The sequence below is a fragment of the Vidua chalybeata genome, assembly GCF_026979565.1.
Source record: "Vidua chalybeata isolate OUT-0048 chromosome W unlocalized genomic scaffold, bVidCha1 merged haplotype SUPER_W_unloc_2, whole genome shotgun sequence".
NCBI lineage: Eukaryota > Metazoa > Chordata > Aves > Passeriformes > Viduidae > Vidua > Vidua chalybeata.
Genome location: NW_026530331.1, coordinates 2102030 through 2118550, shown reverse-complemented (window position 1 = coordinate 2118550; position 16521 = coordinate 2102030). Strand labels below are relative to the sequence as shown.

Here is a 16521-nt window from a genome sequence, read left to right as displayed (position 1 = left end):
GAGCGGCACTGGCCCCAGCACCCGTTCGCTGCTGCGGCGGGCAGGCGAGCTCCTACTGCCTCCGGCCCCTGCAGTATCCAGCGCAGCTAGGAAACCGCTTGGGTTCCGCCATGCCCTCCAAGTGGCCCTTCCTGCCGCTATGTCCCGGCGGCGCTGTCCCCTCTCGGCTGTTGCTCCTCCTCCCCGCTCTGTCCCAGGGCGCAGGACTGACATCACGCCCAGGGTTTCCATCCAATTAAGGGAGGAGGAGGTTGAGCGGAGTGGTATCGTGATGGCGGTGGTCGAGAGGACGTAGGGAATAGCGACGGAGCAACAGAGCACTTACCAGGGTTCTCCCTGCCCGGTTTGGGGCCCTAGTGTTCAAGCCGGTGGGGGCTGCAGGCGAGCCCACTGCGTGGGGCTGTAAAGAGCCGGCGGCCCAGGCCTTGTGGTGGCCGCAGGAGCAGTCTTCGACCTTAGGTTGCAGCACAGACCTCTTTGTGGAGTGTAGCGCCGTCTCGGACCAGGGCAGACCTAGGAAAGTCGGGCCGAGTGCACACACGCAGGTAGGCAGAGGCCCGCCATGGCTCCTTTCTCTTTCCCTGGTCCGGAGTTGTGCGGTGATTACCGCTTTCAAAGATGGATGGAGAGGCGACTGGCGCTGAGAAGGAGTTGGATGCCTAGCGTGCCGCTGGGCTCCTAGAGCCGGTCGCTGTTTTCCGAAGAGGGAGGGAGCGAGCTGTGCGAACTGAGGTGGGCAGTCGGGGTTGAGCCTCTTTCGCTGGGTCCAGCGGGGTCTGTGACGAACTGGCTGGGAGGCCTTCGCTCTTCTCTGGCCAGGGGGGGGGCGCTGGAAGAAGCGAGCTCAGAGGACAGCGGCCGCCTTGCTAATACTTCCCGGGAGCCTTGACCAGGAGCAGCGCCTGTGCAGGTCGCGCTACCAGCAGAGGGCCATTTTCGGGGGCGGGAGGTGAACTCGCGAGAGGTAGGGAAGAAGCCCTGGCCTGGACTCTCCTCGGGAGCTGGCAGTCACGGGAGGCCGCGACAGCAGGGTGCGGGTGGTCGAGGAGGATCGTCGCAGAGCAGGGAGTGGCCGACAAGGAGAGTTTCATGACCACTAAAGATCTTTCCTAGGGCCCAGGAAGTACCGGTCCCAGAGGAGGCAGAGTGTTCGTACTCTGGGCGTGGGAGGGCAGCCAGCGCGGATCTTGGCCTCGTTGGGCAGCCAACGGCCTATCTGCGAGGAACCACCAAGCTGCCTAGCTCGCCGCCGCGGAGGCCCCAGCCTAGCTTCGCGGCCTCTCTGCGGTTACAAGGCTCATTCCTATATTTTTTTCCGTCACTGCTTTTGTTTGTTGTCTGGAGTGGCCCTGGTGTCTGAGATAGTCCTTGAGCACAGGGCTTTTACCATCCCGGTACGAGGCGGCCTCCACCTCCATCATGAGTTGGAGCTTGGGCTGTATTAGAGAGCACCTTAAGGCAGGCAACCTGCATGCGGGCCCCTAATCGCTTTCACACCACTACATCTGTGAGAGGTGCTGCTCTTTAGCTTATTACCAGTGAGTTTATACTTGCACTCCATTTAATGTCAACCTAAACTTTTTCTAGGTGCATCTGACACGGTAGAGATCTGATCTGAAGACATTTGAAATAGTGATCACTCCATCTGTAGCATCTTGTTAGCTTGATGTAGTTGAGCCATTTTTTAAAAATGGGACAGTCTATTTTCTTGACTCTACCCCCAACAGAATGTAAACTTTGCGTCTAGAACTGCTTATGATATGTGTTTTGTGCATAAAATGATTTTGCTAATCATATCTTAGAGCATTAATAGTTATAATTTTTATTTATGTGTTTGGGGAGGCTGTTTTCCTTTAAAAGTAAGATCGGGTTGTTCTTAAGACAGGACTATGGCATACCAAAAGCTATTTTTCAGTTAAAAAGAAGATGCCAGATGTGATAGATACTCCCTTTTGGTGGTGTTATTACAGGATAAGTTATTTTCAGTATCTTTGAGTTGCAACCATCAAATATTTCAAATTATGTCAACATTTTTCTTTACTGCTTTAGGCGATTTCAGAAACATCTTGCAGAGTCGTCTGGAAAACAGAGTACCAAGAAGTAATTTCTTGGCATCTGCCTTCTAACCTGAGTGGACTTCTATTTATCTTTTAAACTTCTTAATATTTAAAATGAATGGGCACAGTGATGAAGATGTAAGAAACAGTAGTGGAGAGTCAAGGTAAGCACTTTCAGTCCTTGGTTACATATTCTCCTGTATTTTGTTTTTTAGAACTGGTTTACATTTTAACTTTGTGCTAAAACTTCCTGGTGAGCAAGTGGACTGACCATGCATTTTTACAGATGCTTAATCTGCTTGTTAAAATCAGATAGTTTAATTTAATGACTGTAACAATCGTGTATATACCTCACATAATACAGTTTTAATTCTGTTTAAGCTCTATCAGCATTACTCTTTTTCCTCAAAAGTTGTCTGAAGTGTCAAAAGCTGAAACAGATTAGATTGAAATGATAATGTAAAACTCATGTCTATCTATAGAGGGCATGGCATGCATGCATAATACGTGCTGTATAAACCCTAAACTATGCTATCTCTAAAGTTGGAACAGTGGACTGTTAATTCCAGTGAAGCTTCCTTTTTTTTTTTTTTAATTGAGTTGTCAAAGCATTGTAATGGAAAGTGTTAACTTCGTGTTTGTTTTCCAAAGTGAAAGTACAGTTTTCCCAGCTGTTATCTTAATTTAAAAAGAAATCCACTCCTCTAATGTCGATGCTGGTGTTCTAGGATGTGTAAAGGGTTCACTTGGTTGGAAAAGCCTGGTTAGAACTTTCCTGCTGCAAGATAAGGATAACAGTGAACTTGTAGGGGTGGAATTGAATTCTTGTTCAACTTAGAAGTGTTCTAGAATAAGTATCTACTGCACTAGGAAGTTAACATTTCTAAAATTGGGAATATGATGAATGCTTCAGATTTAAGAAGGCAAGGTAAACTTACAAATAGAAGCTGTTGTGATCATGCTGTCAGTCTACCCATCTGTCTTGTCTGTCTCCTCTTTCTGATCACAGCCTGTTGAACCTGTTAGTTAATTTCATGAATTAGAGGTCATAAAGAAAACTGAGTTCTGTGGGCTTTATGAAAACAGCCAGTTGGGTAAAGGGGGTAGATCTAAATTATTGCCCCAAGTGAAAAAAAATCCAAGAACATAATGGCCAGCTGATCATTCAGCACATGCTGGCACAAGCTTGCATGTAGCATAGTGTGAGTAATGGAGTGGGAAGAAGGGGGAAGAGAGAAGTGTTTAGGTGATATTAGGTGTAAATTTGTAGGAAACCTATGAACAGTAAAACTAAAGAAACTTAAAAAATACACAAAAGTTGTTAATGTCAAGCTTTGATGTTATGCCTAGAAATATTCTAGAAAGTCAGTAAACTTTGAATCTTGTGAATAATTTGTAAACTTTCTTTGCTGTAATTTCTACTTCTAGTAAAGATGGTACTTGTTTAGTTAGTAAACAAATTTTGGGTTTCTTCTAGTAAGTGGCAAAAATATTCCTAATTACTTACATTTAAAAAGAAACCAAAAAACCAAAACCAAACCAAACAAAACCCCCCCAACCAAACCCAACAATAACCTTTCTCAGTTGAGTAGAGGAGCATGAACAAAATAAAAGTGTGACCAAAGCTAGACTTTTGAAATTTTAGTTATAACTAAAGACATCCAATAAACATTAACTTACTGAGGACCCTGACATCATTAACCCTGATGACTTTGTATTTAAGAAGTTTTTTACTACTTTAAATGAGCCACCTAGCTAAAGATAATGTTTGAATAATACTGTATATCAAACTATGACCACTTGTAAATACCAGTATAACAAAGTTACTCAAAAGCTGTAGCAATTATCAGAAGACTAAACCAACTAAATATCAAAAAAGTATTCAGACAACTTTATTATAAGCAAATATCAAGAAGATGCAAATTACTTAAAACATGATAGTTGCCTCTGAAGTAACACTTTGTTATGCATCTTAAATTTGCTGCTGAACACAAAGCTTTAAAAAAGTTTTAAAATGTTAAATGTTTTTTCCCCGTAGGCTTGTATCAGTCAGTAACCCTGTAGCCTAATTCACAGACAGATCTTGGAAAACCTATTTGTGTGCTTGCCATTTGCTATCAATAAACTCTTGAATGGACCTTACTTCTCTGTAGGTAAAAAAAGAGTGTGGTCAGTAGAGCTTATATGGAAAGTAGCTGGCTGGGGTGCAATTGTACTTCCTTTTTCCAATAAGCAGAAAGTGGCTTCTTGCACCAAGGTCCCTTACCATTGCTTATGTTCTTAAAAGCTGATGTTAGTGCAAGACACTAATTTCTGTGGATTGAATTTGCTTTGTTGATTCAATAGTCTGTGGACCATAAAAGATGGTTAAGTAAAGCCAGCTCTTTGTCAGTAAGCTTGAATTTGCTGTATAAACTCGTACCTTCCACAGAAGATTAAAAAGGTAAGTTGGAAGCCACTATTCTAAGTTCCTGCTTTCAAGAAACCTAATTGGGAGTTAAAAACAAAGATTCTACAAGCATAATTAGGGAAGTATTTTCACCTATTGGTTTCTTTTTGGCAGAAGTATGTAATACAAATTAGAAAAAAAAAAGGAAAAAGTGCATATGTATAGATAGAGTTGTATTGGGTTTATGTGGTGAGGTTTTAGTAGTGAGGAGACTGCAGAGGCAGCTTTCATCAGAAGAGACATGGGGCTTCTGCTGTGCTGGACAAAGCCAGTTCCAACTGGCTCCAAAATAGATTTGCCACTGACCAAACATGAGCCAGTCAGTGAAGCTGGGGCACCTTCATGATAACATATAAGAAAGGCTGTGCAGCAGTGTGTGTATGTGAGAAGGGAGGGAGATATGAGTAAGAAAAATGCAAGAGAAACAGCTCTGCAGACACTTAGGTCAGTGAAGGAGAGGTGGGAGGTATTCCAGGTGTCAGAGCAGAGATTTCCTTACAGGCTGTGGAGACCACTCCAGAGCAGATAACCATCCTGCAGCTCATGGAGGGCCTCATGACAGAGCAGGTGGATGTGACCTGGAGGAAGCTGCAGCCTCTAGAGAGCGCACCTTTGGAGAGGAGGAAGTTTTCTGTCATGAACTGCAGCCCCTGGGGGACCCACACTGGAGCAGTCCATTCCCGAAGGACTGTACCCCATGGAGAGGACACATGCTGGAGCAGTTAGTGAAGGACTATCCTGTGGGAGATATCTTATGTTGGAGCAGGGGAAAAAGTGTGAAGAGGAAGGAGTGGCAGATAAGCTCTTAAGAACTGACTGCAACCTCCCATTCCACAAGGGGGTTGGAACTAGAAGATCTCTAAGGTCCCTTCCAACCAAAATCATTCTATGATTCTCTCCCCACCCCTGAAGTGGGGGGGAAGAGGTAGAAAGTTGGAAATGAAGGAGTGAAAGTGAGCCTGGAAAGAAGGGGGTTGAGGGAGGAAGGTGTTTTAGTTTTGTCTTTGTGTCTCAGCATCCTACTTTATTTTTAATTGGCAAGAAACGAATTTGAGTTGTCAGTCTAAGTCAGGGAAAAGGAAAAGAGTTCATGTTTCAGAATAGATGAGGACAGGAAATAACACTTCTTGGTAGCCTAAACGTAATACTCTTTGTTCCCTTTGCTTTATATTAGTGGTGATGAATAAGATGAATGTCTTTCACACATATAAATCAGATTGAGTAGTTCTGATTTTTTTTAAGAAAACAAAAGCTCACTTGAATTGTATTTGGCTAAATAAACTTACTTACAAACTTTCAGTTTTAAGAGCTTGGCATTTACTGTCTGTTACTTCTATTCATTCTGGAAGGGGCTCTTCAAATACATGACCTTCCTTGGACTTCTTGTTTATTAAGATAGGGTGGACTGTAATCTCAGATGCTTTTCAAAGACCTTGCAGGAATTAATCTTTTCTGGTTTTAATGGGTTAAACTTTTATTTTGCTCAAAATAATACTGTTTCCTGTTGGTTTTGAATTGGGAGATTGTTAAGGCAGTTTAATGTAATGAATGCCCTCTAAATCAGCAGTGATAAATTATCCTCTCTTTGGTCCTTTATCAACATAGACCTTATACAGGGGTCTAAATGCTCTAACAGTGCTTTTGCAGCATGGCTTGTATAACTGTCTGTCATGAAGTTTCTCTTCCTAGTGCCTTGTATAAATTAGCTGACTTTTCCTAGTTGTGTGTTCTGATCAGGGGGGCCTTTTCTTAAGAGGTAAGCTAGTGAAGCTAAACCTAAGACTACTGAAAAGAGCTAGTGACTCTGTGACAGAACATTTGTTTTTAATGTTTGCCAGTGATGTTTTTCTTTAAGTCTGTCTCTCCTGTCATCTCCCCAAAGCATACTCCGATTTTATTCCATAGACATTTGTCACAAATGAGTGTGTTAGGTCACATTCAAAGAATTGCTGGCAACGATATCAGGTTTAATATAAAAGCAAAAGCACAACAAAGTTCATTGTCAAGGTTGACTCTACTACTTGCTAGATGGTTAAAGTACACTGAGAAAAAATTGGACTAAAATCTAAAGTAAATCAATCCAAAACTAAAATCAACAAAAAATTATGTATGTGGAGGTTGGGTAAGGATAAAAAGTGTCGGAATCTGTTATATTTAAACAATCCCGAGATATTAGAAAGTCTCTGTCTTTCAGCCCCGCTGCCAAAGAAGGAGTCGTAATTCGTCTGTGCTGGTTTTCAAGGTTGTTTATTCTTTCTTATCTAAAATATTTTCTCTCTGACCTGCAGCAGGTCTGTCTCGCAGGACAGTGTGCAGGGCTCTGCCCCTCAGTGGGATGTTACAAACATTATATACTAGAAACTACGTGTGCTATATTTACAATAATGTGCCAATATCTATCACCCATGTTGAACAGTGTGTCCCCAGCCTAAACCAATAGAAAAATGCCAACACCACAGTGAAACATGGAGGGCATGAAGAAGAAGAAAAAGGACAAGGCATGCCCAATTTTCCTCCATCTTGTCCATCTTGGTTCAGGTGATTCCTGCTATAGTAATTCCTATAACAGGCAACTCAAATCATTGGTTGCAACATTTTAAAGGTATTTCCGCTACAGTCTCCACCACTGGTCCCTTTGGACCAGGTTCTAGGGTTTAATATTGCAATGAACTCCTCCCCTTGCCCCTGTTCTGGCTTGGACTTATCCACGAACTGCAGTCCCTTAAGGGTGTACTTGTTCCAACAAAGCCTTACCCATGGCTGCAGGTCCTCCAGGGGTGTACCTGCTCTTTTGTGAGCTCATCCATGGCTACATGCTTTGAGGTGCTCCAGAGAGCAATCGTACTACCTGGCAGAAAGCTATGGCCTCTCTAAACTCTGCACCCACTGTGACTGACACAGCTGCCCAGAGCTCCGGTGGGAACATGTATCAGGCTGCAGGGTGTGCCCTGCTCTTATGCCAGTACTGGGAATCAGTAGTGAGCACACCTGTGGGAGGTGAGCCCAGGTAAAGGCACTCCTCTACTTAGTGGCAGAGCGCTGGCAGGAAGTGAATAGGTTGAGGAGTATCAGGGAGTGAGAGAGAGATTACTGGAATCGCACCCTACCTTCCCTGGGATAGGCCTGACAGGTAGACAGGGTGCATGATATGGAGGATTCCCTATCCTCTCTCCTTCCAGCTGAACATGGCGACATAAGGAATAGGGGCCAATGGAGGCAAGTGCCTGCCCAGCGCAGCAAGTGCATCTTCTCTGTGACTGCCCCACCTTCCCAAGTGCCATTGCATAATAGATATGAGGCTCTGCAAGTGGAGCTGCACGATAATGAGAACAATAGTTCATCTAGCATGGAGGTGTTGCTGAGGTTAAGTCAGCCTATGCCCTGAATCAAAACTGCTTCCATAAAGAAAAGTAAACGGGTTGTTGTCATAGGAGACTCCCTTATGAAGGGAACAGAAGGCTCCATATGCAGACCAGACCCACTTCTTAGGGAAGTCTGCTGCCTCCCTGGGACCCAGGTTAAAGATGTGAAGAGAAAGCTTCCTACCCTGGTACGGCCCTCAAATTATCACCCATTATTAAGTTTTCAGGTAGGCAGCAATGAAGTTGCAACAGGAAGTCTGAGGGCAATCAAGAGAGACTTCAGGGCCTTGGGATGACTGGTTAAGGGATCAGGAGCAGAAGTAATATTTTTCTCTATCCTTCCAGTTGCAGGGAATGATGAGGGAAGAAAAAGGAAGAGCCAGCAGGCTCCAAGCCTGGTGTCACTGGCACAACTTTGGGTTCTTTGATCACAGGTCGGTCTATGTGACACTAGGCCTGTGGGCAACAGATGGGGTACACCTGTGTCAAAGGGGAAAAAAGATCTTTGCCTAGGAGTTAGCAAGGCTCATTGAAAGAGCTTTAAACTAGATTGCAGGGGAGAAAGAGATAAACCCAGGCTCACTAGAGGTAAGTCTGGAGGCAGCATGCCAGTGTTTAAGAAACTAGTGAGGTCCTTTGGTCTGCAGTCTTAGTGGAGGTAGGGGATGGAGATCCATGTGGCAGCAAAGACACGAGGGTTATTGATGTGTTATAAACTACAGATGTGCCTGAGAATAGTCCAACTGAGGTGCATCTACACCAATGCACACAGCATGAGCAACAAACAGGAGGAACTGGAAGCCGTTGTGCAGCAGGAAAACTATGACATAGTTGCCATCACGGACACATGATGGGATGACTTGCACAGCTGGAGTGCTGCAATGAATGGCTATAAACACTTCAGAAGGAACAGGCAAGGAAGGTGGGGTAGCCCTGTATATTAGGGAGTGTTTTGATTGTCTAGAGCTTAATGATGGCACTGATAGGGTTGAGCATTTAAGTGTCAGTATTAAGGGGAAAGGCCAACAAGGCAGATCTGATGGGAGTTTGTTATGGAATGAAGAGGCAGATGAAATATGCTATAAACAGCTGGGAGAAGTCTGAGAATCACTAGCCCTTGTTCTCATGTGGGATTTCAACTTACCAGATGTCTGCTGGAAATACAATACAGCAAAGAGGAAACAGTCTAGGGGAGGTTCCTGGAGTGTGTGGAAGAGAACCTCCTGACACAGTTGGTGAGTGAGCCAATTAGGGAAGGCTGGACCTCTTGTATGTGAACAGAGAAGGACTGGTGGGCAATGTGATGGTTGCAGGCCGTCTTGGGCACAGCGGTCACAAAACGATAAGAGTTTTTGATTCTTGGAGAAGTAAGGATGGGGGTCAGCAGAACTACCACCTTGGACTTGTGGAGGGCAGGCTTTGGCCTGTTTAGGGGCCTGATTGACAGAGTCTGTTGGGAGGCAGTCCTGAAGGACAAAGGAGTTCAGGAAGGACACATCCATGTGCTTTAAGAAGGAAATCTTAAAGGCTCAGGAGCAGGCCATTCCTATGTTCTGAAATATGAGCCAGTGGGGAAGAAGGCCAGGCTGGCTGAACAGAGAGCTTTGACTGGAACTCAGAACAAAAAGAGAGTTTAGGAACTTTGGAAGAAGGGGCAGGCAACTCAAGAGGACTACAAGGATGTTGTGAGGTAATGCACAGAGAAAATTAGAATGGCCAAAGCCTGACTAGAACTTAATCTGGATACTGCCGTAAAAGACAATAAAAATGTTTTTACAAATACATCAGCAACAAAAGGAGGGCTAAGGAGAATCTCCATCTTTTATTGGATGCAGGGGGAAACATAGTGACAAAGGATGAGGAAAGGGCTGAGGTACTTAATGCCTTCTTTGCCTCAGTCATTAATAGTAAGACCAGTTGTTCTCCAGGTACTCAGCTGGGATGAGTAGCAGAATGAAGCCACCATAGTCCAAGGGGAAATGGTCAGTGACCTGCTACACTACTTGTCTATGGGGCCAGATGGGATCCACCCAAGGGTACTGAGGGAGCTGGCAGAAGAGCTCGCCAAGCCACTTTCAACCATTTGCCAGCAGTCCTGGCTATCTGGAGAGGTCCCAATTGACTGGAGGTTAGCAAATGTGATGCCCATCTGCAAGAAGGGCCAGAAGGAGGATCCAGGGAACTACAGGCCTGTCAGTCTTACCTTGCTGCTGGGGAAGGTTATAGAGCAGATCATCTTGAGTGCCATCATGTCAGATGCAACCAGGTGATCAGGTCCAGTCAGCATTGGTTTATGAAAGGCTTGAGTAACCTGGTCTCCTTCTTTGACAGGGTGACCCACTTAGTTGATGAGGGAAAGGCTGTGGATGTTGTCTATCTAAACTTTAGTAAAGCCTCTAACAGTGTTTCCCACAGCATTCTCCTGGAGAAACTGGCTGCTCAATGGCTCGGACGGGTGCACTCTTTGCTGGGTAAAAAACTGGCTGGATGGTTAAGCCCAGAGAGTGGTGGTGAATGGAGTTACATCCAGCTGGTGGCCAGTCATTAGTTGTGTTCTCAGTATTGGGTGCAGTCCTGTTTAATATCTTTATGGATGATCTGGGTGAGGGGATTGAGTGCACCCTCAGTAAGTTTGCAGATGACGCCAAGTTGGGTGGGAAGGCTCTGCAGAGGGATTTGAACAGGCTGGATTGATGGCCCAAGACCAATGGTATTCAGTTCAACAAGGCCAAGTGCTGGGTCCTGCACTTGGGTCACAACAACCCCCTGCAGCACTACAGGCTTGGGGAAGAGTGGCTGGAAAGCTGTTTGGCAGAAAAGGCCCTGGGGCTGCTGGTCAGCAGCCAGCTGAACGTGAGCCAGTGTGTGCCCAGGTGGCCAAGAAGGCCAATGGCATCCTGGCTTGTATCAGAAATAGTGTGGGAAGCAGGACTAGGGAAGCAGTCGTCCCTCTGTACTTGGCACTGGTGAGGCCATGCCTCGAATCCTGTGTTCAGTTTTGGGCCCCTCACTACAAGAAAGACATTGAGGTGCTGGAGTGTGTCCACAGAAGGGTAATGTAGCTGGTGAAGGGGCTGGAGCACAAGTCTTATGAGGAGTGGCTGAGGGGGCTGGGGGTGTTTGGCCTGGAGAAAAGGAGGCTCAGGGGAGACCTTATATTGCTCCCTACAGCTACCTGAAAGGAGGCTGTAGCAAGGTGGGAGTTGATCTCTTCTCTCAAGTAACAAGGGATAGGACAAGAGGAAATGGCCTCAAGTTGTGCCAGGGGAGGTTTAGATTGGATATTAGAAAAAATTTCTTCACTGAAAGGGTGGTCAAGCATTGGAAGAGGCTGCCCAGGGAAGTGGTTGAGTCCCCATCCCTGGAGGTATTTAAAAGCCTTGTGGATGTGGCACTTAAGGACATGATTTAGTGGTGGACTGATCAGTGTTAGGTTAATGGTTGGACTCTATGATCTTTGAAGTATTTTCCAACTTAAATGTTTATATAATTCTATGAAAAAGCATCCACTAATGAGCAGTAGACTAATATACAGTGAGGCAAACAAGTACCATGGCAAGCACAGGAGCCTGTCTATCAATAACTAAACAGCAATAACAGCTATAAATTTGATCTAGCATATCCTAGTCAATCTGTCATTATCACAAACCCTTCAAGCCCCACGTGTGGTATCAGAAAGGACTGTTGTGGTTTAACCCCAGTTGACAACCAAGCACCACACAGTTGTTGGCTCACATTTCCCTGGAATGGGGGCTTCAATCAGAAGGGTAAAAGTGAGAAAACACATCAGTTGAGATAAAGACAGATTAATAGGGAAAGAAAAGCCACGTACACAAGCAAAGCAAAACAAGGAATTCATTCACCATTTCCCATGGGCAGGCAGGTGTTCAGCTATCCCCAGGAAAGCAGGGCTCCATCATGTGCAATGGTGACTTGGGAATACAGAACACCATCCTTCTGAACATCCCCCCTTCCTCCTTCTTCCCCCAGCTTTATCTGCTGAGCATGATGTCATACGGTATGGAATATCCCTTTGGTCAGCTGGGGTCAGCTGTCCTGGCTGTGTCCCCTCCCAACTTCTTGTGCACTCCCACCAGCAGGGTGGTACTAGAAGCAGAAAAGGCCTTGACTCTGTATAAGCACTACTCATCAATAACAAATATATCCCTGAATTATCAACACTGTTTTGATCACAAATCCAAAACATAGCTTCATACTAGCTACTATGAAGAAAATTAACTCTTCCCCAGCCAAAACCATCACAGGTCCCTAGCTGGATAGCGTCAGATAATATTTAAAGCTTTTCAGTTAGAGGAGGAATTGCTTGTATGCTACACCACAGATAATGTCAGGAAAATCAAAGAAGCCCATAGGCAAAGGAGGAAAAGAAAATGTGACAAGGATGTTAAAATATGACTACCTCACAGCTATTGTTTCCATGAATTTACCTTTTAAATGGCAGCGCTGTTTTAACGGTTGGACTTGAGGATTTTGTATGTTTTTTCCTACAAGCTTTAAAAACTCAAACAGATTTTTAAAGCTATGGCAAATAAGTTCTCTGAACTTAGAGTGATGCTGATAGATATTGCAGTGTAATGGGTTCTAGAGTAGTTGTGTTTTTTTGGTTTGGTGGTGGTTTGGGTTTGGGTTTTTTGGTTGTTGTTATGTCAGTAATTTTCCTTGAAGAAAGGGGAAAAGGTATTAGACTGTGTAGCATTTTAAGCACTTGGAAAAGCAACTGAAGTCTGTCATGATGCAATGTGGAATGTTTATGCATGTACTAAAATTGAAAAAAACCAAAATCCACCAACAAAACCACTTTGTGCTTGAAATGTATTTATTTATTTTTCCTAAATTCTGTATTGTTTTGAACTGGTTTATACTTTGTTTCAGGACAGCAGTCTTAAGAAATATTGTCCTGTTCAATTGTGCTCACTTGTTGCACTGTTGTGTGGTGTCTGTAAGTTGGTAGGATGTTTTTTAAAAGCTGAATCTGTTTCTTCTACAGACTGCACTGACAGCACTAAGGGTGTACTGTGTTGGGGGAAGGTTGGAGAGGGCATTAGTAGTAATGTCAAAATAAGCTGTTCTTGTGGAGCATCACTCACCAGCAGGCAAATATATTGTTTGAGGACCAAGACACTGTTTTCAAAGTGCTTGGCTTCAGCTGTGATAGCTCATACTGCTGCTTTGTACCATTTTTTGAATTGTGTGAAAATCAAAGAATTTCAAAATGAATGTAGTAGCATTTAAAGTGAAGTTTTGAAATTGCTGCTTCTTTAATTACTCCTCTATTTGTAAGGAGGTGATAGATGTAAGGGCTTTTTATAAACACATGCATGTGTGTAACTGTATACCTTTTCTTAAATAATTCCCTCCTTCCTCCTAGGGTTAGCACCGGAATTACTGCTCATGTGGTAGAGGTTCTTAAGTAATCCCCTGACAGGGATTAGAGATATATATTCATTTTTAATAACTAAGGGTTGCTTAATGTATCTGTGTTAGGGAGAAAAGAAGGCTGCTCTTCATTACTGTTTTTTACCCCTTAGTGTGCCAGTAATTTTGTGTTTGTGGTAAAATGTGGGGAGGCTGGGGGAGGAGAATTCTGTTTTTCGTTCACGAATTCATTAGCTAAAATACTGTAGCCAAAAAAAAAAAAAAAAAGGCTACAATCATGTCCTGAGACAGGGGAATCTGGGCCCTGCTTAGGTGATACTAAGAGGTAATGACTGTTAAATTTTTACTAGGTCAGCACTAGACAAGTGAAACAAAAATAAAAAGCCAAGTACATATATATCCCAGTGAAGATATAGCTGCATAAGCAAACTGCTAAAAAGAGATGCTCTGGTGGTGAATTGACATGGTGTAGCTGATTGTTCTCATTGTGAAAAATTTTCCTCTTGCATCCAATCAGCATGTCCCCAGGAGTAACTTGTACCCATTACCCCCCCTCCTCTTTTCCATGTAAAAAGGGAGTCTCTGTTTTCTTTGTCACCACCCTTTAAATACTAGAACATGGTGATAAGGTCTCCCCCTAAGCCTTTCCTCAGAAGCCAGTTCTCTCAGCCTTTCCTCATCTAGCAGGTTTCACAGTTCTTTGATGATCTTTGTGGACCTTCTGTACACCTTCTTGAGCCTGTCCACATCTTTTTCATATAGCAAGGACCAAAACTGAACACAGTATCCCAGGTGAGGCCTGACAAGGCACTGAGTAGAGTGGGTTAATGACTTCTTTATCTCTGCTGGTGATGCCCTTGTTTATGCAACCCAGCATCCTGTTGACTCTCTGCCACAGCAGCTCACTGTTCGCTCATATTGAGCTCATTGCCCACCAGGACGCCCAGGCCCCTTTCCCAGCCTGTGCTGCACTCCTGGATTATGTTTTCACAGGTGCAAGACCTTACATTTGTCTTTGTTGAACTTCATAAGGTTCTTGTTAGTCCACTCTTCTGGCCTATCCAGGTCTTCCTGCAGGGTGGTTCTCCCTTCCCAAGTGTCCACTTCCCCACTCAGTTTGGTATCATTGGCACACTTCATCAGGGTACACTTCATCCCATCCTCCAGATCACTTATGAAGATATTAAACAGCAATGGGCCCAATATCGATCCCTGGGGGCCCTCACTTGTGACAGGTTGCCAGTTTGAAAAGGAACTATTTACCACCACCCTCTGGGTGTGGCCTGTCAGCCAGTTCCCCACCCACCGCACAGACCACTTGTCTAGACCATAACGCATCAGTTTCTCTAGGAAGAGACTAGGAAAACGTATCGAAAACCTTGGGGAAATCCTGGTAGACAGTGTTCATTGCTTGCCTCACATCAACTGAGCGGGCTACTTTGTCATAGAAGGCTATCATGTTTGTCAAGGACAACTTGCCCTTGTGCTGGCTTTTCCCAATCACATGTTTCATCTGACTTGTGATAGGCCCCAGAAGGATTTGTTCCATAACTTTCCCAGGAACTGAAGTAAGACTGATGGGCCTATAACTTCCTGGATCCTCCTTTAAGCACTTCTTGTAGATGGGGGTGACATTAGCCTTCTTCAGATTCCCCAGTCTTCACAACTTCTCAAAGATCATGGAGAGTGGCCTCACAACAATGTCAGCCAGTTTGTAACACCCTGAGGTGGATATTTTCAGGGCCCATAAATTGTCAGGGTCAAGCTCCTGTAATACTTCACATACCAACTCTTCCTTCACTGCTGGTGAGTCTGTGTTTGCATCCACCTGGATTCTTGTTCCCAGGTCCTGGGGCCCATCAGTGCTTGTAAAGACAGAGGTGAAGAAAGTGTTGAGAACCTTTGCCTTTTCAGTGTTGTTAGTGACTAATTCATCTCTCCTATTTAACAATGGGACAGTATTTTCCTTCTGTTTCTGCTTGTTGTTTACAGACCTGAAGAGCCCTTCCTTGTAGCTTTTGATGTATCTGGTCAATTTCAACTCAAGCTGAGCTTTTGCTTTTCTAACTTAATCTCTGCACACCCTGGCAATGCCCTTGTAGCTCTCAAGGTGCATTCATCGGCTCTTCCGTCTCTGGTATGTTTCTCTTTTGGTTTTGAGCAGACTCACAAGCTTTCAATTAAGCCAAGGAGGTCTTTTGCTTCACCTACTTCCCTTACCTTTAAAGGGGACAAACTGTTTTTGTGCTTCCATGAAAGTTTTCTTGAAAAGCTCCCAGCACTCGCTAGGTCCTTTATCCTTCACGGAAGCTTCCCATGGAATCCCTCACAACTGAGCTCTAAGCAAGCTGAAATTTGTTCTTCTAAAATCTAAAACCTTTTTCTTAGTACTAATCTGCAGTGTGCACAGCCAGGTCCCAAACACCACAATATTGTAATCACTGCAGCCAAGGCTATCACTAACCAAGTGTAAGGCCTCAAAAACTTGCTCAGTGAGCCTCTTAAAAGGGCTTATGTTTGTTTTATGTACCCTGAGTTAGATGCATGGGAGAAATACTGACAATATATTCTCAAGAGGTCAAAACAACAAAAATACTGGCAACTTCAGAAAATCAGAGAACTTTTGCAGAAGCTTAGAGCAGCATTCAATCAACATAAAACATTTCACAAAGCATTAACTTTGCCCATTCAACTTAGCAAAATCCAAGCCCATCCAATTTTAAGTTACTCAAAACTCCGAGAAGAGGAATTTAGAAGAAGGAGAAGAAAGAAAGAAAAGATATAGAAAAGAATGAATACAGCTACCACTCCTGGTTCCAGCAGTGATATAAAATCCAAGGGAAGGTAGGGTCAAGACATGTGCTTGCCTCATGCTTTGGTTTAAGTACCCTTTGGCTTTCCTGGGCCCTTCCCCCAGGTGGGAATTCTGGTTATCTGGCCACTTAGGAGCTGGGTTAGGGGCTCCAGAGGTGGGATGTAGAGCATTGCCTCCAGTGTGCCAGTGATTGGCAGCCATTCCAGGGCTGGTATACAGGTCCGGGGGGCGTGTGGGGTCTGTGTGTGTGTGTGTGTGTGCAGAGCAGGGCATCGCCTCACCAGAGCAAGGCCAGACCTGCCCTTTCCCCCCACACATGTACCCAAAATGTTTCAAGCCAGCAATACCATGCCATGGCTCAAGACATTGACCGGGACCACAGTAATGGTACCTTTCCTCTCATGGCAGCAGTGGGGTCCTAATCTAGCAGACAGAGGAGAA

The 16521-nt window shown here is 44.4% G+C and overlaps 1 protein-coding gene across 6 annotated transcripts in view; it reads left to right on the top strand.

Annotated features, from left to right (window-relative positions):
- The first annotated feature begins 331 nt into the window (after positions 1-331).
- The window catches only part of LOC128782875 (chromodomain-helicase-DNA-binding protein 1-like), a 110092-nt gene continuing 93902 nt past the window's right edge, over positions 332-16521 (top strand). For 4 of the 6 annotated variants that reach the window (XM_053933375.1, XM_053933376.1, XM_053933374.1 and 1 more), the window contains exons 1-2: positions 332-545; positions 2050-2221. In XM_053933375.1, coding sequence (XP_053789350.1) covers positions 2172-2221 — 50 coding nt within the window. In that variant the 5' untranslated portion in view covers positions 332-545; positions 2050-2171. Of the gene's footprint in view, positions 546-890; positions 965-1335; positions 1539-2049; positions 2222-16521 lie in introns of those variants that run through there. The other 2 variants (XM_053933372.1, XM_053933373.1) reach the window with 2 other exon arrangements.